The 24,308-nt window shown below is 34.6% G+C and overlaps 1 protein-coding gene across 1 annotated transcript in view; it reads right to left on the bottom strand.

Moving 5' to 3' along the window:
• Positions 1-24,308, bottom strand: part of LOC150106462 (glutathione reductase, mitochondrial-like) — a 178,915-nt gene that overhangs the window by 10,754 nt on the left and 143,853 nt on the right. Inside the window, exons 10-11 of the mRNA XM_090392455.1 lie at positions 12,753-12,884; positions 6,461-6,594 (exon numbers count right to left, since the gene is read on the bottom strand). Coding sequence (XP_090248581.1) covers positions 6,461-6,594; positions 12,753-12,884 — 266 coding nt within the window. The remainder of the gene's footprint in view (positions 1-6,460; positions 6,595-12,752; positions 12,885-24,308) is intronic.

Here is a 24,308-nt window from a genome sequence, read left to right on the forward strand (position 1 = left end):
TTAATACCAAAGTGTATAGCGAAAAGAACTTATATATCTGCTATACGAGTTTCCAAACAGGTGCAACCATTAAGTTATTACTTAAATATAAAGAGCTAATAAGCTAACAAGCTCTTTATATTTAAGTAATTTAATGGTTGCACCTGTTTGGAAACTCGTATAGCAGAGTATATAAGTTCTTTTCGCTATACACTTTGGTATTAATTGGTCTAGCTACTCACTGATGAAGCCTCAAAAAAGGCTGAAACCGGCCTGGGTAGTGACCTTCCACCATAATGTAATTGCAGCATACATTTCCTAGGAAATGTGTTTTTACATTATGGGAAAAACCTAAGAATAGCGATCAGAACTTCACCACCTTTGCTACAAGTTGTAGCAAAGGTGGTGAAGTATTGTATTGTACTACGTACTAGGGTCACTTGCATTAGCTCACGCTAGTGGTCGCCGATACTTTATAGTTTTACTATATTCGGCAAGAAACTCTCTGATTCCAATCTTTGAGTTTCTAATTCGGTTTTAAAACAATGTGGGATTTAATATCCCCTTAATTTAAATGAAGCTTATTAGTTCTTTATATTTAAGTAACAAATTTATGATTTCAAAATTACACATGACCAAAGACTAGAGACTACAGATATGAGAGTCCTGAGAAAGATTAGAGGTGTGAACAGATGGCATCAATGGCAATATCATATTAAAAATGAGGATATTAGGAAAGAACTTGGCATTGTCAGCATCCAGGAATGCCTTAGCAGAGCTAATCACAGGTATGGTCACTTAAACAGAATGGGCGAGGAAAGATTAGCCTAAAAAGTGTTCTCTGCCAGAGAATCCAAGTCTCATCCATAGTAATAAATCGACCCACAAAATCCGTTTTATTCTTGTTAAAGCGCTCTCCACGCACTGTTCAGAGATTTTTCATGCAAGTGCATTTTTGATCTGCTATGAGCAAGCGTGGCATCCATCTTGAGCAAAGCTTTTCCATTTGCAATTCTTCATGCAATATATATCTTGCACGTTCTTTTGAAATGCCTATAGTCTCAGCAATTTCACGTGCTTTGACTCGCTGGTCATCCAATACCATATCGTGCACTTAATCGATGATTTCTAGTGTCGTTTTGACGTCCTTCACATGGATCATCTTCAAAGCTGGTATAGCCACGTTTAAACTCGGCAGCCCATTTCTTAATTGTCGAAACAAAGAGTGCCCATAAACTTTTATGAACTTCAAACGAATTTCTTTTGGCATTAAATCTTTTACAAAGAATTTTATAACTGCACGATACTCAATTTTATCCATTTCAAGGGCTACAGACAACACTTTTGCTTCAGACAGCTGTATAAAACAAACTACTTGATAGAATGACTTGCAATTTCACAAGGATGCTTGTGACAGATGTACCAACTTAGAAAAAAGAAAATCTTGCCGATAGTGTTATCTACGGTCTAGGCCGAGAACTTTTCAGACCACCCTCATCTTTTAATCTACACTGAGAATGTTATTTTCAATAAGTATTGCTCATGTGCCACCCCCCCCTCCAGATGCCCAGTTTGTTCCTTTCTTGAAACAAGTGATTTTCTTCCTGAAGAGAGGTCAGATATGATGTAATTAGATAACTAATCATATGTTTTCTTTGAATAAATACCATTATACATTACTAAGAAAACATCTATTAATGGCATGTTCAAGGTAACGTGTTTCAAATAGTCATCCAATGCTTTACTATAAAAAAAAGATTATATCCTGTTGACTTATGATTTAATTTTCTGATACTACTTGTTAGAATTATGGCTGTAGAAATTCAAGATATGAAGACAGTATAATGTGTTTGGATTGCCTTCTGTTGAAAAGCTTAAGTCTCAGATGGAATTCAAACTCAGTTCTTGCTAACTGAAAGCAATGTTATATCGCCAGCATTGACTATAGTTTATTCTGAATAATTTTGTTTTGTTGCATTTTGTTATTGAAAAGAAGCTTATATTTGAAAGTTAAGAAGTGAGATTTTCAAGAACTTTAAACTGATACCACTAAATAAAAAACACAGTAAAAAATTTTACTGTTTATTACATAGCATATGAAAGAGAAAATGATGGTAACAATGTCCCATATAGCGATGAGTTTGAGTCTGTCTGGTGTGAAGTGGAGGTTAACAGAATGAAATATTTGGTGAGGTGTTGCTACAGACCTGGCAGCTCAGTTGCAGGGGACGAAGAAATGAATCAGCGATTTAGCCTTATGGGTACCAAATAATTGATCATTATGGGTGACTTTAATTTTCCAAAAATTGACTGGGTAGAAGAGAAATCTCATGATAAGAAAGAAGAGGAATTTATTGAATTGTTGCAAGACAATTTCTTCAAGTAGCATGTGAAAGAAGGAACTCTAGGTCAAAAAGTGTTGGATTTGCTCTAGCATCAGCAGGGGTCTCTGTTAAGAATATGGCTATTTTACCAACAATTGATGACAGTGATCATGCTGTGCTTTTTTGGGAAGTATCTCTAATTGTATTGATGTTTCGATTACAACAGGTTACATGCTGAACTACAAAGCTGGAAATTATGATCAACTTAGGAGAATACTACCTCTGGTCTTATGATATCAGTTACTGAATTGGAAAAATGTCAGTAATGCAATCTTTGAAAAAGAGCTTAAATGAGGCAGTATCTGAATGTATCACTACTGTTTGAAGAATAAATAGGTTGGGAGTGAAATGGATGTGCAACCTTATTAAGCAAGAGATCCACAAGAAGACGATGTGGGAAGAATCATTATCATGGAATAAGATATATTATAATATAATAATATCATGGAATAAGAGTGAGAGGAGTTATGAAATATATAAAGCTCAGGCCAGAAAAGTAGCGAGTACTGTGTGGAAAGCTAAATCAAAGTATGAAAAGAAATTGGCCATGCAAGCTAAATGCAATCCCAAAGAATTTTATCATCATGCCCCAAGCAAAAGAAAGAATGAATGTGAAAGAATAACTTTATTGAATGCAGATGGTACTCGAGTATTGGGAGCTGATGAGATTGTTCAATTAATGAGTGCTTCACCTTGCTAAGATATATCAACCAGGTGTATGTAACATGGTGCACAGTGCTACTGCTACATTGGATAAAGAGTTAGAGGTTCATGGCTGGCCTGGTTGGCCGAGTGATTAGCATATCCGCTCTCCAGCCAAAAGGCTGCGGGTTTGAATCCCGCCATGGGCATGGATGTTTGTGATTGTCTGTGAAAATACTACTAATGATTTTGGGCAGTAGATAACTTTAGTATAGATGATGATGGTAGTTGCAGTTCGTTGTAGTTTGTGGAATGAGTGGAAGACAGAGTTGTAGAGTAGGTGCCCTCCCTCGATGAGTCTTTGAACTCTCTGGAAGTGTCACATAATAATAATAATAATAATGAAAATGAGGTTGAAGAGCTGTTGCATAACCTGGATAAGAATTTGTCTATAGGGACAGATGGAATATCAGCCTGTTTCCATAAGGAATGTTCAGCCGAATTGCTAGGCCTTTCACATGTTTGTATAACAGTTCAGGAATGGAAGGAATGTATGATAGTTCCATTGTACAAGGGTGGTTCAAAAACTGATGTGTCTAACTACCGACCTATCAGCATCTCTAGTGTGGTAGTGAAGATTTTAGAGAAATTGGTAGGAACTTGCATACAGAAATAGGTAGACAAACATGCTATACTCTGCAAGGAGCAGAGTATAGCATGTATGGATTTACTAAAGGAGGGTCATGTTTTAGCAATTTGCTCATATTTTATAACAATGTTACAGCCGAGTTAGATAAAGGGAATGGATACACTATGATAATATTGGATTTTTCTAAGGCATTTAATTGGATATCTCATGAAAGGCTATTGCATAAACTGGAGAATATGGAATTGGAATATAAACTCTTGACTTGGGTCAGGAGATGGTTGACAGACATATCAAAAAGTGGTATACAGTGTATGTGAATCTGCCAGATTTAAGGTGACCAGTGGTGTACCTCAGGTTCAGTCCTTGGGCCATTATTGTTCAATTTATACATTAATGACATCAGGCAGGGTCTAACATCAGATGTGCAATCGCTTGCCAATGATGCGAAGATAGGCAGGTCAATCAAGGATGCTACCAATATTCAGTACTTATAAAATTATTTGAATAGGCTGGAAATTTGGGCAAACGAAAATGGCTATCAGTTTAATGTTAGTAAGTGTAAAGTGAACTCTAAGCACTTTGGTGTGATTAAAGTTCCAGCGGTATATTAGTGGGGTTATGCTACAAGAAACTGAGGAGGCAAGGGATCTTGGTGTATTGGTGGATAGGAACTTGAAGTTCAAAGATCACACAGCAAAAGTTGCAAATACAACTCAGAGGATAATTGCAATGTTGAAGTGAACCTTGAACCTTCCTTATCTAAGGATGAGGCAGTCATTTTGCCTCTTTATAAGGCTTTGATAAAACCACACCTGGATTATTGGTCAGCCTGGTTGGCCAAGTGATTAGCATCTGCTCTCCAGCCAAAAGGCTGTGGGTTTGAATCCCACTGGGGGCAGGGATGTTTGTGATTGTCTGTGAAAATACTACTAATGGTAGTGGGCGGTAGATGTATGATATGGTCTTGATTTGGTCTTCCCAAGATGATAAAGAAGCTATGGAAAGGATGCAAAGAAGAGTTACTGGATTATGGGATTATGCGGACAGATTGCGAGAATGTGGATTGCAGACTTTGGTTAACAGGAGAAAGGGAGGGGTGATATGATAGAGGTCTATTAACTTTTGAATGGGTGTTATAGGATATCATCTGATGAAGTTTTTCGTTATATGGAAGGTGGGGAGAAATACGCGGGCATCCATGGAAGTTAAGTTTGTTCACAATCAAGAAAGGGGTAAGAGCTGCATACATTTAGGTTTTTCTCCCAGAGAGCAGTGAACGAGTGGATGTTGTTTACCACAGGGAGCGAGTTACTATCATCCTGACGTTCACGTTGGGACAATAGTAACTTGCAATTTGAGTAGGAGTTTAAATTAATTTAAATTAATTTTTTTTTTTTAATAATGATTCCATGCATTAATGACGCATACCCGAAAATTGTCACGTATCCCCTGAAAACCTTTCACATAATATACAGGGTGTTCAGGATAAATTTGACAGTTTCGTAAGGAAAAAGAAAATCTTCTTTGTATCTATTAAATTTAATGAATTGACAAAAAAACATTACAGGCAGAGTTAATTACAATACTATCAACAAGATTTACTCAAAATAACCACCATTAGCATCGATCACAGCTTCAATTCTGCTTCGGAACCTCGAACAAGCTGATGCTACAGTCTCCCTGGGAAGGGCCGCAAAAACTGTTTTAATTTTATCCATTAACTGGGCTTTTGTATTACTGGAAGTGCGATTGGTGTCTTTTTCAACTGCGCCCCATACAAAATAATCCATGGGGTTAAGGTCTGGGGAGTTTGGAGGCCAAACATTTGGACTGGTGAAGTCGTAGAAATTTTCAGACAACCATTTTTGACTTTTCCCAGAGGTGTGGCAAGGGGCCGAATCCTGCTGCCATACATACGGCCTACCATTGGCTACCCTTGTTATCCAGGGCTTGACTACAGTTAGCAACTCCACGAACAAAGCCCGAATTCCAATGCCAGGGTTCTTCAACACCTGTTCCTGCAGATTTGCGAGGAATTCTGCTGTACGAACGCAATCAGATCATCTGCTAGGGATCTTTCTTCTTGCTACATCCTCGTAGTCACCATTGCAAGTCTCTAGTTCATGCCTGATTGTTTTACCTGTATTCAGGGAGCATTGGGCAGCAGTCGTAATATCCTTATTTTGATGGCAGGCACGAATCATCATGATACAAGTTATTCTCTTCCATGATTCAGGTGGGTTCCAGCTATCCATCCTTTCTGACATCTTGTATATGAATGAAGAAGGGTCCAAACTTTTAAATGAAGAGAAGTGTGTGTTAATACATGTAACTTACGGAAAAATATAATTAATTATAAATATGTCAAATTTATCCCGAACACCCTGTATATAGTATAGCATACCATACTTTGAGAAACACTGATCTAATAAGTGGGTTCTAAAATATTTAGTTTTAGTATGTATGACTATAATTTTTTTTAATAATTAAAATATAATAAGCACATGAACTAAACTAAATGCCATATATTTGTAAAATATCTTGTTGCCATAATATGGCACCTACCACAATATGGCTGAACGAGCACCCTTATCAAGCAGTGCCATGAGGAGGCTGCCTCTATGCTACACCCTGTCAATGGTACTGGATGTCCATACGATACAGGCATTAAATGCAGATATTAAACCTGAAGTTCATATATCCTTCAGGTTGGTATTGTAGTTCTTGACCTAATCAAAAAATTAATGAAATTATAAAAGAATTATAACTGTACTTAATACTAGATTTATTTGACAGAAAAACATACCCTTTCTTCTTTGCCTAAGCATATTAATTTCATTAGGCATTTTGATTTTTGTTCTGTAATTGCATAGTATAAAGGAGTGAAGGATGACTTGTGAATTCTTAGATTTTCCCTTCCATATTTGTACTCTGCTTCCCCTGAAAACAATTATTGAATCCACAATAAATATTTCAGAAAAAATTTCACTAAATGTCGGAAATTATTTCTTATTATTAATTAGAATTAAATATTCTGCAAACTGACCAATATTTGCTTGATACTCCTCTTAATTATTCAAATTATATTCCAAAATCTATATATATATGCACCTCTTATATAATGAATGCATACTTAAAGGTATAACAAAATTAATTATACTAAAGCTATTGATATTATTATATTGCTGGCCTAGTTAGCTAAATGGATAGCAACTCTGCTCTCCAAACCAGAAATATTATGTTCAGGACCTACTGTGTGATGAATGTTTAAGAAAGTCTTTAGATTGGAAAACTGATTCTAAAAGTCTAGTGTGAGACACCGCCATTGCTCTGCTTATTAGAATCCTGAAATGAAAAAGTTCCATGTTTTCTCCAGAACAGGGATTCCCCTATTACCTAAATATCCCCTTCCCCACGATGTTAAATGTGCAATAAATTTTTTTTTTTGTTGGGTGAGATTAATATAAAAGATTAATATAAAATATATATATGCAATAAAAAAGTATAACCATATTTGATGATTATACTTTTTACTTATCGTCAAGGCAACTGGCATCTAATGCTATCATACATCAGTTTATTATGCTTGTCAACTGTGCATGCTACCAGACCAGTTGACCTATTTTGTTGGAGGACGAGAACCCTATTACTACTTCCATTTGAGACTAACTATTGGAAGTAAGACATATTAGTGAAATATCACTAAGATGACATCATGTCCTTTTAGTGAAAAGAAAATGAAACAAAATAGAATTTTATTTTCTTTAAATTAGGTAATAATCCTTATCCAGTATGAAAATATAAACCTCAATTTTCACTGAAAGAAATTATTTCAATTACAAATGTGTTAAAAAAAATCAATTCTCGTATATTTCAAAAACTTGGAAATTAAATAACCATAACTATTATAAGGGATTAATCAGGTAGGAGTAAATCAGGTAGATCAACAAACTTATGAACAGAACAAGAATCAGGCAAGAAAGGTGAAGAAGAAATTAGGAGAAACTAACCATGCGGGCAAAAGGAAATCCTAAGCAGTTCTTTTACAACGTGGCAGAAGATGACAGAAGCAGTTAAATTGTTGAGTACTGAGATCCTTTGCAAAAGTATATCATACAAGTGAGGTTAATGCTATAACATATGTGACAAAGGCTTATGTGGGAAGAGAGACAGATAATGCATAATCTCAATGCAAAAGCAGCTATGGGATTAGATGGGATATCAGCTCACATTTTGCAGGAATGTGAAAGTGGCAATGCCTCTGATTAGACTGTTTAATTTAAGTCTCAGCTCTGGTTAGAGTTCCGAGAAAGAGAGAGAGAGTGGAAAGAGGGCAAAATAATTCCCTTGATTAAGGAAGATTCTATGACGACAGTAGCAAATTATAGACCAATCAGTATTATCTCAGAAGTGGTGATAAAAGTACTGGAAAAATTGGTGAAAAAGAGAATTCAAGAATGGGTGGATAAGAATATGATACTCTATGAGGGGCAACATGGCTTTGTGAAGGGTCAGTCATGCCCTAGTAATTTAATAACTTTTTATTTTATAATAGAGTGACAGCTGAATTGGATAAAGGAAATGTCTACATGATGATTCTGCTGGATTTTGCAAAGGCATTTCATCTGATGCAAATTAGGCAAATGAGGATAGATATGTTATTGGTTATGTGGATAAGAGGGTGAAACAGATATCAAAAAGTGATATATGGAGGAGAATTCAGGTGAAATCTGGTGACTATTCATGTGCCACAAGGTTCAGTGACTTTGGACCTGCTAGGATCACTACTGTTTAACTTGTACATAAACGATATAGGAAATAACCTGAAAGGGAATATTCAGTTTGCTGATGATGAATAATTAGGAGAGTAACAGTGAATCAAAGCAACGTAGACAGTTTGCAGAATGATTTAAATATGCTATCAGTATGGGTAAAAGAAAATGGGTGTCGGTTTAATGTAGAGAAATGTAAAGTTATGCATTTTGGGATAAATTGATTATAAGCTGTGTATCACACTGATGGAACTGTACTCCAGGAAATAGATGAAGCTAGAGATTTAGGGGTGGTAGTAGATAGAGGGGTGAAGTTTAGAGGTAGCTCATAATATAACTTGGCTACTGAAGAGCACACTAACAAGTAGAAATAAGGAAGTTATTCCTCTTTATAAGCTTTGATATGTCCACATCTGGATTAGTGTACTCAGGTCTAGTCTCCTGGATTTCTTCAGGATGAAGAAGTGGTGGAGAGAATTCAGAAAGAGCAATCAAGATGATATGTGGTCTCTGAAACATTCCCTATGAGGATAGATTGAAGGTGTGGGCTGCAGAAGTTGGTTGATAGGTGAAAAAAGAGGGGATATGATAGAAACATCTAAGTTACTTAAAGGATTTTATAGGATTGATGGAAAGGAAATGTTTCAGCACTTAGCTGGGGGGGGGAACAGCAGAACAAGAGGTCATTCCTGGAAGTTGAGTAAAAGTGTGGGCATGAGGACTAGATTTTATACTTGGAGAGTTGTGAATGAATAGAATGGGTTTCCAGAATCAGCTATTAGTGCTGTGTTAATGGCTCAAGGGAGAGGTATGACAGATTGTGCGGATAGTTTTGGTCTCCTGCAATGAGTCTTCGAACTCCACAGTGTTCATGCAATAATAATAAATACTGTATTATACAGAAGCCAGTCAAATTATTTTAATTATTCCAAATGTCAATTTAAAACCATGATCTTTATAAACTTTGTTTGGTGCTACTATTCTCTCTATAAGTTTTTTTTTTTTTTTTTTGAGCCCGTGATATCCACAAACAAGTCCAGAGGTGAAATGAAACTATCTGAGCACAATAACACATAATACAATGGATATTATGTATCCATAACATGAATTTTAACATATCTATATGATGATTGTATTTAATAAGTTAAGGGTAATATCTCTAAATTTTCTGTTACAGGTACTCCTCTTATTTTACATATTTTAATGAAGCATATAAGAACTGGTTCCCATTTATGTCAGATTTGAATTACGTCAGTTTAGAAGTTTATAGTTAAGTGTATAAGAAGTTATAAAACTGGTAACTTTAGTTATAGAAGAAAATGCATGTTTAAGTGCTTTAAACTTGCATTATATCAGACACTTTTTTTTTTCATTCTCAGATTCTGTGCCTGTTCAGCTAGGAAACCTTGATATCAACATCAATTCTTGTAACTCTCCAGAATTATAAGAAGTGATGCTGATATCAAGTCCTAATACTTGGAAGTTGAGTTGAGCTGCTTTTTTAACATTAGCAATTTTTATGTGACTCCAACCCTCAAAAGGTTGGGAAACTTGCAATATGTTAGTACCACAGGTGGGCTATGGTTTTTATTATTATTTTCATTACTTTTTTTTACATAATCTGGAAAGAACAAACATGGAACTTTTCAAGCCACTAAAGGTTCCAATAAGTGCAAGATTTTATACGATGGAGCAGAAATAAAATTATATCAGTGAAACTATTGCTATGATAAGGACATGAGAGAGAGAGAGAGAGAGAGAGAGAGAGAGAGAGAGAGAGAGAGAGATGAGTAAACAAAATGCATTATTAGGAACCTGAAATGTTGTTATAACTATTATTAATAAATTGTGATTAATATAAAATATAACCAACATTTCAGGCTCCTAATAATTCATTTTGTTTACTCAAATCCATGAGTTTAGAACTTAAATCACAGCTGCATATGCAAGAGAATATACTACTGAGCAAAAGAACCAATGAATAATCATAAACTTCTAATATGAGGATATTATGTGTATCATCATCAAATTCTTGCCATGTACCCTCAAGGGTGTACAGGATATGATAGTACTACATGAAAAATTTACATCATTACTAACTTCCTATATACAATTTTCCTAAAAATCAGTCTGTTACTTGTCAAGACTCCAACAATATCAGATCTGATATTTCTATCGTCTAAGGCACTTTGTACCATATCAATCTACCTATATCTTGGTCTTCCTCTGGGTCGTTTTCCTGCCAACCTGGCAGAGAACACTTGTTTTGCTAATCTTTCCTCGCCCATTCTGTTTAAGTGACCATACCACCTGAGATTAGCTCTGCTAATGCATTCCTGGATGCTGACAATGTCAAATTCTTTCCTAATATCCTCGTTTTTAATATGATATTGCCATTGATGCTATCTTCACGCCTCTAATCTTTCTCAGGACTCACTTATCTGCGGTCTCTAGTCTTTGGTCAAGTGTTTTACTTCTGACCCAGCTCTATTTTTAACATACCATAAGTTAAAACTGGTTTGAACACTCTCTTGTATACAGCTAATTTAGTGTTCCGACTAATTTCTCTCTTATTCCATATGAATTTATTATGTACCGGGTGATTATAAAATAATGTCCAGAGCCCTCTAGCAAGTAATGTATTAGACGAAACACACCAATATTCAGTAGCCATCGGTGGAACATGGGGATTCGATTTAATGAAAAAAAAAAAAAAAGTACCAAAAGTCGCCAACAGGGGAAATTTTGGCGCTGCCAAATTAATTTTAGTAGGTGTGACTAAATGGCAAATGAGAGACAGCACAATCAATTTCATGATGTTTATTGTTAATAACAAATGAGGTTCAATATGACCACCATTCTGATGTTTCAGGAACTGCATACAGTGCACGACATTTTCCACAGTGGCTCGCAACATATCGGAATTGATTTGTCTCACGTGTAACGTTATTCGATCTTTCAAAGTTGGAATATTGGGTAAATGTCCTTGATAAACAATGCTTTTAAGAAATCCCCACAGCCAAAAGTCACAAGGATTGAGATCAGGCGATCTCGGTGGCCATGGCGTGGGAAATGCACGACTAATGATTCTTCTGTCAGAGAAATGTTGTCGCAAAACATGCTGTACCTGAAGTCCGATGTGGGGTGGTGCACCATCCTGCATGAAGATGGTCGAATCAAGACATCCTCTTTGCTGCAGTTGTGGAACCACAAAGTTCTGTAGCATATTGGCATACCTGTTAGCATTGATGGAACAGGTCACTGGTCCATTTTGGCGATTTTCCTTGTAAAAGTATGGACCAATGATAAAAGATGCTGTAAATCCGCACCACACTGTGACTTTGGGTGAGTGGATAGGCATCTGCAGACACACGTGCGGATTAGTTGCAGCCCAAATGCGACAGTTACGTGTGTTAATATCGCTGTTCAAATAAAAGTGCACTTCGTCACTCCATAAAATCTACCACTGCCATGCATCATCCACTTCCATGTGTGCTAAGAATCTCAAAGATAAGTCGATTTGTGTGGGCGCATCACCAGGGTGCAATTCTTGAACATGACTGATTTTATAGGGGTAAAACTTCAACATCTGATGTAGGATTTTCCACACCGTTGTGTATGCGATATCCGTTTGCCGGGATATTGCTTGTGCACTGCTGGTACCACTATAATAGAGTTTGACTAACAAAGCACGCTCACGTAAGGTAAGAGGCATCGAAAAGCAGTTCGTCTACGAATGATAAGAAATCTCACAGGCTTTCCTTTTATTGCATGATCACTCACAAAGAAACGCGATAATGCAAATTAATTCATTTTACTCGGTAAACAGCGCCAAAATTTCCCCTGTTGGTGACTTTTGGTACTTTTTTTTTGTTAAATCAAATCCCCATGTTCCACTGTGTATGTCTACCGAATATTGGTGTGTTTCATCCAATACATTACTCGCTAGAGGGCTCTGAACACTTGACGTTATTTTATAATCACCCGGTATATCATAATATTTTTTTTTAAAAAAAATACAATCATGAATTTTTTTTTCACATCACAATATATATATTCCCCTTATATTATGTTTGTAACTATTCAGTGGTTTTAAAGAACTGATATCATGTGCTTTCACACATATACAGCTAAACCAAAGACCCAAGTTGCAAATACAAATACAAGGTGTATGTCATTTTGAATGCTGTTTTACCATTCCTTAGTACCCTCCCTCCCTCTCATGTTCTTGTAACAGGTGTTAAAATGTTATTCATATTTTAGTATGTCTTACATGCAGGATTCTCTAAAAAGTTAAAGTCTCCACAAAAAAATAATGAATCTTACCTTCTGTTAATCCTACTGTACCAACAGGTGGATGACTAAATACCACAGATGGAATATTGCTATATTCCAATCTTGATGATGGTTCATTATCAAACAACCGGTGTGCCAGTTTCCGACCAGCAGCTATTGCCACTATAATATCAATATACATATATTGGTAATTTAAGTGCAGTTACTTATATTTAGTTGAATAATTAAACATTAGTTTTTATCAACCAACAGAGAAATAACTATTAGATTATACAATCATTGGAACTTTCTTACCGTTAACGAATGTTTCATAAGTTTCTTTCGTAATGATATCTAGACTGGTTTTTTGCTTCGTTCAAGTCTTTAATGAAAGGATGAATGATTTAAATTTTAAAAAAAATTAATTTAAATCACTGATCCAGTTGTTTTTAAGGTAAATAGGCCACTGATTATATTCTAGTGGTAACAAATGAATATTACTAATTCTATATATTTGTCAACATGTCGTCTTTTTAATTTATGAAAAGCAACTAATAGAGCTTCAACATGTGCCACAAGGGGTGTGTGGCACAGGAGGTAGTAAACGTAAATTGTAATTAAGACTATCTAAAATCCAAAAATGGCAAATTTCTGCCAAAAGAGAAACAATAAAAAAGCAAAGAGAATAGAAAGAGCAAATTCCAATCAATTTTACAGGGATAAGCATTCCTCTTCCAGAAATTTCTTCATCAACATGAGAAAAATATGATTGTATAAAAATTATGATTGCATTTTAAGATTCAGTATAGATAAATATGTTGTCAGTTGAATGAACCTCCCACGATGAGTCGGCTGTGGAGGGTAAAATAATAATAATAAATGATAAAAACAAAATAAATAATCGAATGCAATCAAGGAATATAATTAATAATAGAATTAATCAAACTATACCTAAAGTTATGAGATCTTTAAAAAAATGCAAATCCATATTAAAAATCTTAGCTTTCTGATGATTGTGTGTGTGTGTGTGGGGGGGGAGAATAGAATATTTTATTCTCAATAATAATCTTGACAACTTAATTTATTATTATTATTATTATTATTCAGGCCTCCAAGGAGTCAAAAGACTCATCGAGGGAGGTCCTTCCTAAGACATAAAGTCTGTCAAGACTCATCGAGGGGAGGTCCCCCCCTGAGAAACACAAAGTCTATCATACCACTCTTTAAACTCACTGACCGTTCTTGTTCCCACCACTCCATCAGGCAATGCATTCCACGGCTCAACCACCCTCCACACAAAGAAACCACTCCTTACCCTCTTGCTCACAGTTTCCTTTCGTAACTTCCAGGGATGGCCTTTTGTCATCACTCCTTCCCGCTGTTCAACCAAGCGAAAGAACTCCCCAGTGTCAACCCTGTAACCACCTCTCAACAGTTTAAAAGTCTCAATCATATCACCTCTCCTTCTTCTATCCACCAAACTCTGCAGTCCACATTCTCTCAGCCGATCCTCATAACTATCCTTGTACAGTCCTGAAACCATCTTTGTCATCCGTCTTTGTATCCTTTCCACAGTTAATTTATCCCCTTCAAATCCTGGGGACCAAATCTGAGAACAATAGTCCAAGTGTGGTCTGATCAGAGACTTATACAACGGAATTATAACCCTCTTATTTCTGCAGGTCAGTGTCCTTCTCATAATAGCAGCAATCCTCTGTGTTACCTTCACCACCTTTGCAATATGTCCCCTAAACTTCAGGTTTCTATCAATCATCAACCCCAGATCTCTTGTCTCCCCTACTTCCTCCAGTATAACTCCTCTCATAGAGTATGCAGCATCCCATCGATGTTTCCCAAACCTCAAGACCTTACATTTTGCTGCATTAAACTGACACCCCATTCATTTGCCCATCTATCTAGCTTATTTAAATCCTCTTGTAGGGCTACCACATCTGCACTATTACTAATAATCCTTCCCAGCTTCGCATCATCCGCAAACAACTGAATATCCACTGGCTATGTCATTGATATAAAGGTTAAACAATATAGGTCCTAGTACTGAGCCCTGTGGGACCCCACTTGTAACCCTCTGCCTCCTGATAACTGCTCCACCATACACAACTCTCTGATACCTATCAGACAGCCAATCCTGAATCCAGTTGACCAATCTGACATCCAGACCCATGTGCTGCAACTTAAATATCAGCTTATCATGTGGCACCCTGTCAAATGCCTTGGCCAAGTCTAAGAAAATTGCAGTATATGCCTTTCCCTCATCTAATGTTCTTGTAACTTTATTATAAAAGGCTAGCATATTGCTAAAACAAGAGCATCCTTTCACAAATCCATGTTGATTCTCACAGATAACATTACCCTCATCTGCCCAATGCTGTATATGGTCCCTCACTACTTTCTCCAAGATCGTAACAACTACTGATGACACACAGACTGGCCTATAATTAGACACTTCCAGTCTGTTACCACCCTTATGCAATGGCACTATCTTACCTTCCTTCCATTCCCTGGGCACCTTTGCCAAACCCAGACTTTCATTGAAAAGCCACGTTAAAGGCACTGTCAATTCCCTAGCACTTTCTCTCAAAACTCGTGGTGAAATACCATCCAGTCTCACAGCTTTACTTACATCCAGAGTACTCAGTATCTGAAACACACTCTCCTCCTGTACCTCCAGACCTCAAACCAGTCCTATCCCTCTAGCATTAAAACTGACTCCTCTAGGATGAAATACTCCAATAAAGTGTTCATTGAACAATTCCACTATGTCCTCTTCATCAGTCACTCATTTAGTTTAGCTACCTAATCATATTAGGTATGAGAAGAACAATGTCAAAAATGGATATGCTTCTTTGGTTCATTAACACATTCAAGCCAGGATATGTCTCATGCTGTCCACTGCAAAATACAGCATGAGACACAGCCTGGCATAAACATGTTATTGTTTCCTTTCAGCAAGTACTTAACTTCTTCGTACCGCTTTAGTTTATACCTTTGAATATATTAATAGGAGATTGGCTCAATCCATTTTCATTCCAATAATATCATCAGTTTAATCTTTAATGATAATAACACATCCCATAACATCTTTGCAATAAACACTCTTTGTCGTGACGTTCTTTCCTTCATGTTCGAATTCGCCATCTTGTTATAAGTCACTTTCATATAAAAAAAACAACTAATTGTAAATTGATCACCAATCCAAGGGTAGAGAAATTTCTATTATACTGTGCCACTCTATTCTTAGATTAGTCTATATAAAATAGCAGGATCAATTCATAGTTAGTTAGCGGTCCTCTTAATCATTTTGCCCAAAGTATTTGTTTTCCACTTGGGATTCCCGCAAGATTCGAAATTTTGTGAACGGTGCAATAAAAAGGAATTCAGGCAAACACAATAATTAGATTAACAAAATAAAACATTTAATATAAGCTATATAACACATACATAAATTCTACTTCAAATTTTAAACAATAAAATCAAGTTAAACATTAGGTCAAGTCAATCATATTAGTTCAATCTTCCAAACCTTCACATACACTTTCTCAGTTTCCGAGTCACAAAGTTCCTACAACTAATTAAATATAATAAAACTTCCTACCTAATCAGTTTTTATGCAATTATCAGCCATGCCATACGCTTAAAGAACAACACAGGCACTAATTGCTGTAAATATCTCTCAAGCAATTTTTATTTTCAATTCCCAATCTCGAAGAATTGCCACAGTTAAAGTTAGGTTAAATGTAGCGTAACTAACACTCAATTCTTCATGCATTGAAATAAATCAATATGACAGTCCTTACCAGAAACAGTTCCTAGTACATCAATCACGTTGTGAGTATACTTTCAAAATATATTTATTACTCTTGAGAACACATCTATAAGACTTCTTCACAGTTATAACTAAAACACTATTAATCACGCTTAACAATTCTAGGTATCTACTGTAGAGTACTTCAATTATCCTTGTTACCACTCATTAACTAATTAAACACTGTGCAGTTCTCCTTAGGGCAAATTAGAAATAAGTCGCAATTCTAGACTAACTGGGTTTATTCAGAATTCTTCACTGAACGTCCAGTCTTTTATATTATCTGATTACGGCATTAATTTCTTGTTATTATTACTGCTGACTTCACCTTCAGCTAACTATAAGATTCGCTTCGTTCTTGCTCGCTTATAAATATTATCCCTTTTGACTTCTGCCCTTGAGAACCTTTCATTTACTTCAACTTCACTAGTTTATACCCTTGCTTCCTCTCGCTTTAAAATTTCCATTCCAACTCCCCTTTTTTGTTACCTTTTATTTTTCTTTATTATCCTTCTCCAAGCTCACGCTCTGTTCCACTTGCGCTCGTTTACTTCATGCGTTTCCATGACAACAAATAAACGTAAACATTTTCGTTAATGTTACATAAGGCTATACCACTACATTGAGTTAATAAAAACACAATAAATAGAATATTAGAGCTACATAATCAACTCTTTCATTTCGCATACAGATAACTATAATAATATTCACGTTACAATATATATATATAAGTTACAATAAATTATACACATATTATTGTTTAATTAATTAATAGCTGATTAAATTCAGAATAAATACTTAAATGATAATTCTTAAATAAGGATTAATAAATAACTTTTATACAAGTCATGATTAATATATAATATACAATGTCAAATGTGAATGAAAAAAACAAAATACACAATATAGTTTCATTCACAGTTCAACATTGTCATGACGTTCTTTCCTTCATGTTCGAATTCGCCATCTTGTTATAAGTCACTTTCATATAAAAAAAACAACTAATTGTAAATTGATCACCAATCCAAGGGTAGAGAAATTTCTATTATACCGCACCACTCTATTCTTAGATTAGTCTATATAAAATAGCAGGATCAATTCATAGTTAGTTAGCAGTCCCTTTAATCATTTTGCCCGAAGTATTTGTTTTCCACTTGGGATTCCCGCAGGATTCGAAATTTTGTGAACGGTGCAATAAAAAGGAATTCAGGCAAACACAATAATTAGATTAACAAAATAAAACATTTAATATAAGCTATATAACACATACATAAATTCTACTTCAAATTTTAAACAATAAAATCAAGTTAAACATTAGGTCAAGTCAATCATATTAGTTCAATCTTCCAAACCTTCACATACACTTTCTCAGTTTCTGAGACACAAAGTTCCTACACTTAAATAAATATAATAGAACTTCCTATCTAATCAGTTTTCACGCAATTCTCAGGCATGCCATACGCTTAAAGAACAACACAGGCACTAATTGCTGTAAATATCTCTCAAGCAATTTCTATTTTCAATTCCCAATCTCGAAGAATTGCCACAGTTAAAGTTAGGTTAAACGTAGCGTAACTAACACTCAATTCTTCATGCATTGAAATAAATCAATATGACAGTCCTTACCAGAAACAGTTCCTAGTACATCAATCACGTTGTGAGTATACTTTCAAAATATATTTATTATTCTTAAAAACAAATCTATAAGACTTCTCCACAGTTATAACTAAAACACTATTAATCACGCTTCACAATTCTAGATATCAACTGTGGGGTACTTCAATTATCCTTGTTACCACTCATAAACTAATTAAACACTGTGCAGTTCTCCTTAGGGCAAATTAGAAATAAGTCGCAATTCTAGACTAACTGGGTTTATTCAGAATTCTTCACTGAACGTCCAGTCTTTTATATTATCTGATTACGGCATTAATTTCTTGTTATTATTACTGCTGACTTCACCTTCAGCTAACTATAAGATTCGCTTCGTTCTTGCTCGCTTATAAATATTATCCCTTTTGACTTCTGCCCTTGAGAACCTTTCATTTACTTCAACTTCACTAGTTTATACCCTTGCTTCGTCTCGCTTCAAAATTTCCGTTCCAACTCCTGTTAACTTTTATTTTTTTTCTTCTCCTTCTCGAAGCTCACGCTCTGTTCCACTCGCGCTCATTTACTTCATGCATTTCCATGACAACAAATAAACGTAAACATTTTCGTTAATGTTACATAAGGCTATACCACTACATTGAGTTAATAAAAACACAATAAATAGAATATTAGAGCTACTTAATCAACTCTTTCATTTCGCATACAGATAACTATAATAAAATTCACGTTACAATATATATATATAAGTTACAATAAATTATACACATATTATTGTTTAATTAATTAATAGCTGATTAAATTCAGAATAAATACTTAAATAATAATTCTTAAATAAGGATTAATAAATAACTTTTATACAAGTCATGATTAATATATAATAAACAATGTTAAATGCAAATGAAAAAAAACAAAATACACAACATAGTTTCATTCACAGTTTAACATAGGCTCACCCTTTCTTTAAAAAAAAAATTTTTGTTTTAAGGAAAAATTTTTTTTTTTTTTTTTTTTACATTAGGCTCCTTCATGGAGGAATTAGATTACATATTTCTTTTTTCGATTTCTTAAGTAGTACCTAGTTTGAATGAAACTTGGTTCCTTATTATGACTTGTGCATTTATTCACATTCTCTCTTTCATTAAATTTCTTGTTACTTTCATTATCAAATTCCACGTGTATTCTATGTCTGTAGTATGGGATTGTCTCTTCCAAATTAATCTCATGTTCTCCATTACCAGAATCAAGTTTTAGTTGTTTCACAATATGGTGTTTTGCTCCATTAAATAGATTGGTCACTTTCGCAAAATTGACTTCAACTGTTAGATTATTATTATTGACAATTTCCGATTCAGGCTTGGTCACAATCATTTGTTGTTTATCAGTGACAAGTGGTGTGTCAGTTTGATAGTGCACATCAGAGTTATCATCACTATTCTTCTTAGATAACTGATTTACAGATGACTCTCCTTTAGTAGATGGTCCCAATTCATATAGTAATCTAGACTGCTTTGTCTGATGCCTAGTCTTATCATAATCAAGAATTCCATTTCTTTTGGTATATCTCCTCTTATTCATCAGGGATATTTCCTTCTTAGAAAAATCACAAGAGAATTGATATTTTGCTAAGAAGTTTGTTCCTAAGATAATGTGGGAGCTCAAATTGGAAGTAGTGGGAACAATAAGTAAGTCTTGCCACACATACAGTCCAAATTCTGGTAGGTATATCCTTGCTCGAAGTCTCATATGCTACAGAGTTTGAATCTGAGAGAGAAGTAATCCTTACAGGTTGTCTCAACTTGGCAGTGCTCTTCCATAATTTGTTCTTTAAGGTTAAGAAATAATCCATTTTGATGGTAAAGGCATTGCATCCTGTGTCCAATAAGATGTCACATTTAGAGCCCAGGATATCTCCTCTAATTCTCATCATTCTTTCATTAGATGTTTGATACTTCAGAATTCTGTTATTTCTTCTATGGGTTAGATATCCAAATTTTGAGTTCCATTTGCTGTTATAGTAGTTTTCTTTGTTATGAAAACAATTCCTGGCATAATGTCCAACTTTGTTGCAATTATAACACTTAAGAGGATTTTTTGTTTTGTTTCTGTCTTAGATTGAGAAATAGCAGACATCTGTTGTCTAACGTTATCTAGTCCTTGAATTACCTTACTTAGACTAGTTAAAATAGGTTGACTTTGTTTTTCCACTTCCTGTTTAATCATCTCATTAATTTTAGCTAATTATCAGCTAATACTTCAAGGTATTAGCTGATAATTGTTTCACAACTTCATTAAGACTATCTATTATTGGCTGATTCAATTTATTCACCTTCTGGTGAATTAAAGTTTTTACTTCTATCATCAGTTTCTATCAAATTGCTCCTTACTTTCAGTTATGCTGTTAACATTACATGAGTTTTCTCCAATATTCTTTGCTTTTCCTTTTTCATCCTTATTTCTCTTTTCAATTTCTGATTGGTTGAAGGAACAATCAGTCTTATTCACAAGACTTACATTGGTTGAGGGATAAAGGTCTTCCAATATTTGTTCTTTTTCCTTAACACTTTTGAGACACTCTTCTAAAGTAGAAATTTTCTTCTTATATGCTGTTTCTCTCAATTCTTGCCTAAGACCTTGCCGGAACTGTTGGAATACAGCCCAATCTAAGTGAGGTTTATCTTCATTAGTAACATTCAAACTGTTAGCTAGTGTCAATAAACGATTGTGAAAATCAGTAATAATCTCCTTATCCTTTTGAATGACTCTCTGTAATTTCCATAAGTTAGGGCCTACACTTTTAAGTTTACAAAATTGAGATAATAAAGTTTCTTTAAATTTAGAATACTCAAACGTTTCCCGAAGTATCGGAGAAGAATATAAGAATGTTTTTGCTTTACCTATCAATTTACTTCTGATTAAAACTAGTAGTTGAAAATCAGTCCAGTTTGCTATTTCTCTAAGTTTTTCAGCATAGGTGAAAAAAAATAGTACATCATCCAATTCTTCACCTGAAAATTGGGGAAAGACCTGCTGTGGGTTCACCGTACGAAAGAATTCACTATCATTCATTTCAGAACTTGATGTAACAGCCATAGTGATTAATGAATTACAAATTTAAATAATACAATCTTTCTATTTTAAAACAAACTTTTATCTTTGCATGATTCCAGATTATAACCAATTCATTGTGATTTATTTAATTTATTTTCTAAAATTTTCAAGAAGTAATTCCACGATTATTATTACAAAGCTAAATTCAATCTCTTAACTTATAATTGTTAAATTACTTTTTATCGATTAAATCACATCCTGTCGACTGCGCCATTTGTCGTGACGTTCTTTCCTTCATGTTCGAATTCGCCATCTTGTTATAAGTCACTTTCATATAAAAAAAACAACTAATTGTAAATTGATCACCAATCCAAGGGTAGAGAAATTTCTATTATACTGCGCCACTCTATTCTTAGATTAGTCTATATAAAATAGCAGGATCAATTCATAGTTAGTTAGCGGTCCCCTTAATCATTTTGCCCAAAGTATTTGTTTTCCACTTGGGATTCCCGCAAGATTCGAAATTTTGTGAACGGTGCAATAAAAAGGAATCAGGCAAACACAATAATTAGATTAACAAAATAAAACATTTAATATAAGCTATATAACACATACATAAATTCTACTTCAAATTTTAAACAATAAAATCAAGTTAAACATTAGGTCAAGTCAATCATATTAGTTCAATCTTCCAAACCTTCACATACACTTTCTCAGTTTCTGAGTCACAAAGTTCCTACACTTAATTAAATATAATAGAACTTCCTATCTAATCAGTTTTCACGCAATTCTCAGGCATGCCATACGCTTAAAGAACAACACAGGCACTAATTGCTGTAAATATCTCTCAAGCAATTTCTATTTTCAGTTCCCAATCTCGAAGAATTGCCACAGTTAAAGTTAGGTTAAACGTAGCATAACTAATACTCAATTCTTCATGCATTGAAATAAATCAATATGACAGTCCTTACCAGAAACAGTTCCTAGTACATCAATCACGTTGTGAGTATACTTTCAAAATATATTTATTACTCTTGAGAACACATCTATAAGACTTCTTCACAGTTATAACTAAAACACTATTAATCACGCTTAACAATTCTAGGTATCTACTGTAGAGTACTTCAATTATCCTTGTTACCACTCATTAACTAATTAAACACTGTGCAGTTCTCCTTAGGGCAAATTAGAAATAAGTCGCAATTCTAGACTAACTGGGTTTATTCAGAATTCTTCACTGAACGTCCAGTCTTTTATATTATCCGATTACGGCATTAATTTCTTGTTATTATTACTGCTGACTTCACCTTCAGCTAACTATAAGATTCGCTTCGTTCTTGCTCGCTTATAAATATTATTCCTTTTAACTTCTGCCCTTGAGAACCTTTCATTTACTTCCACTTCACTAGTTTATACCCTTGCTTCATCTTGCTTCAAAATTTCCGTTCCAACTCCTGTTACCTTTTATTTTTTTCTTCTCCTTCTCGAAGCTCACGCTCTGTTCCACTCGCGCTCGTTTACTTCATGCGTTTCCATGACAACAAATAAACGTAAACATTTTCGTTAATGTTACATAAGGCTATACCACTACATTGAGTTAATAAAAACACAATAAATAGAATATTAGAGCTACTTAATCAACTCTTTCATTTTGCATACAGATAACTATAATAAAATTCACGTTACAATATATATATAAGTTACAATAAATTATACACATATTATTGTTTAATTAATTAATAGCTGATTAAATTCAGAATAAATACTTAAATAATAATTCTTAAATAAGGATTAATAAATAACTTTTATACAAGTCATGATTAATATATAATAAACAATGTTAAATGTGAATGAAAAAAAACAAAATACACAACATAGTTTCATTCACAGTTTAACATAAACTCACCCTTTCTTTAAAAAAAAATTTTGTTTTAAGGAAAAATTTTTTTTTTTTTTTTTTTTTTTACATTAGGCTCCTTCATGGAGGAATTAGATTACATATTTCTTTTTTCGATTTCTTAAGTAGTACCTTGTTTGAATAAAACTTGGTTCCTTATTATGACTTGTGCATTTATTCACATTCTCTCTTTCATTATCAAATTCCACGTGTCTTCTATGTCTGTAGTATGGGATTGTCTCTTCCGAATTAATCTGATGTTCTCCATTACCAGAATCAAGTTTTAGTTGTTTCACAAATGGCGCAGTCGACAGGATGTGATTTATTCGATAAAAAGCAATTTCATCAGTTTAATCTTTAATGATAATAACACATCCCATAACATCCTTGCAATAAACACTCTTCTCTCTGTTAATTACGCTTTGGCCTATATCCATATTAGTTATATTACGCAGAACAGAAATAGTCCAAAGATCCTATAATTATTCTCCTTTCAACTTCTCCTGAATATGCCAGGCTCAATAGCCAATGAGACAAAATGATTTCTTCAGAAAAACTTAATTATTGCTATGATGAGGTGGTTAATCTCTACATAGTGTACTCTGTCTGTAAACTGCATAATCTCTGGCTGGTTTTTCTGTCTTGTAGGATGAAAAACTGAAGTTTCCAGGAGAGAAAACAGGGCCATTTCTATATGAGACTAGCTAACTCACCTTCAACTGAAAAGCCCTTAAGATCCCACCCAAGGTCTTTCCTAGGGTGCGATCTTAAGGTTGAAAAGACCTAGGATTCAGCCCTAGGTCTTTCCAACCAAAGGGCATATTACTGACTTGTTTATGGAAGCACATAATTATTTCTAACATGAAATTAGGCCAATATTTAACTTTAAAGTTATATCCTTCTTTCCGACAGTTCTCCCTTTAATGAGCAAACAAGTCTAGATTTTGCAATAGTGATTACAAAGTTATTTAGGATATCACATCTGTTATCTTCCTTTAGACTTCTCAAGTGTCTACTATATTCCTTTCCCCCCTGTGGCTTGTCATATTTTAGTCAGTCTGGAGAATCCACTTCTGTTCATCATAAAGAACATAAAAATTATTATTAACACCAGACCTCCATGGAGTCAAAAGACTCACTGCAGGAGGAAGACAATGTTGTACACAAAGCCGATCAGTTGGTGCTTTAAACTCATTCAATGTATCTGCATTCACCACAATGCCTG

The sequence above is a fragment of the Typopeltis vanoorti genome, chromosome 5, assembly GCF_054136105.1.
Source record: "Typopeltis vanoorti isolate ZY-2024b chromosome 5, IOZ_Tvanoo_1.0, whole genome shotgun sequence".
Taxonomy (NCBI): Eukaryota; Metazoa; Arthropoda; class Arachnida; order Uropygi; family Thelyphonidae; genus Typopeltis; species Typopeltis vanoorti.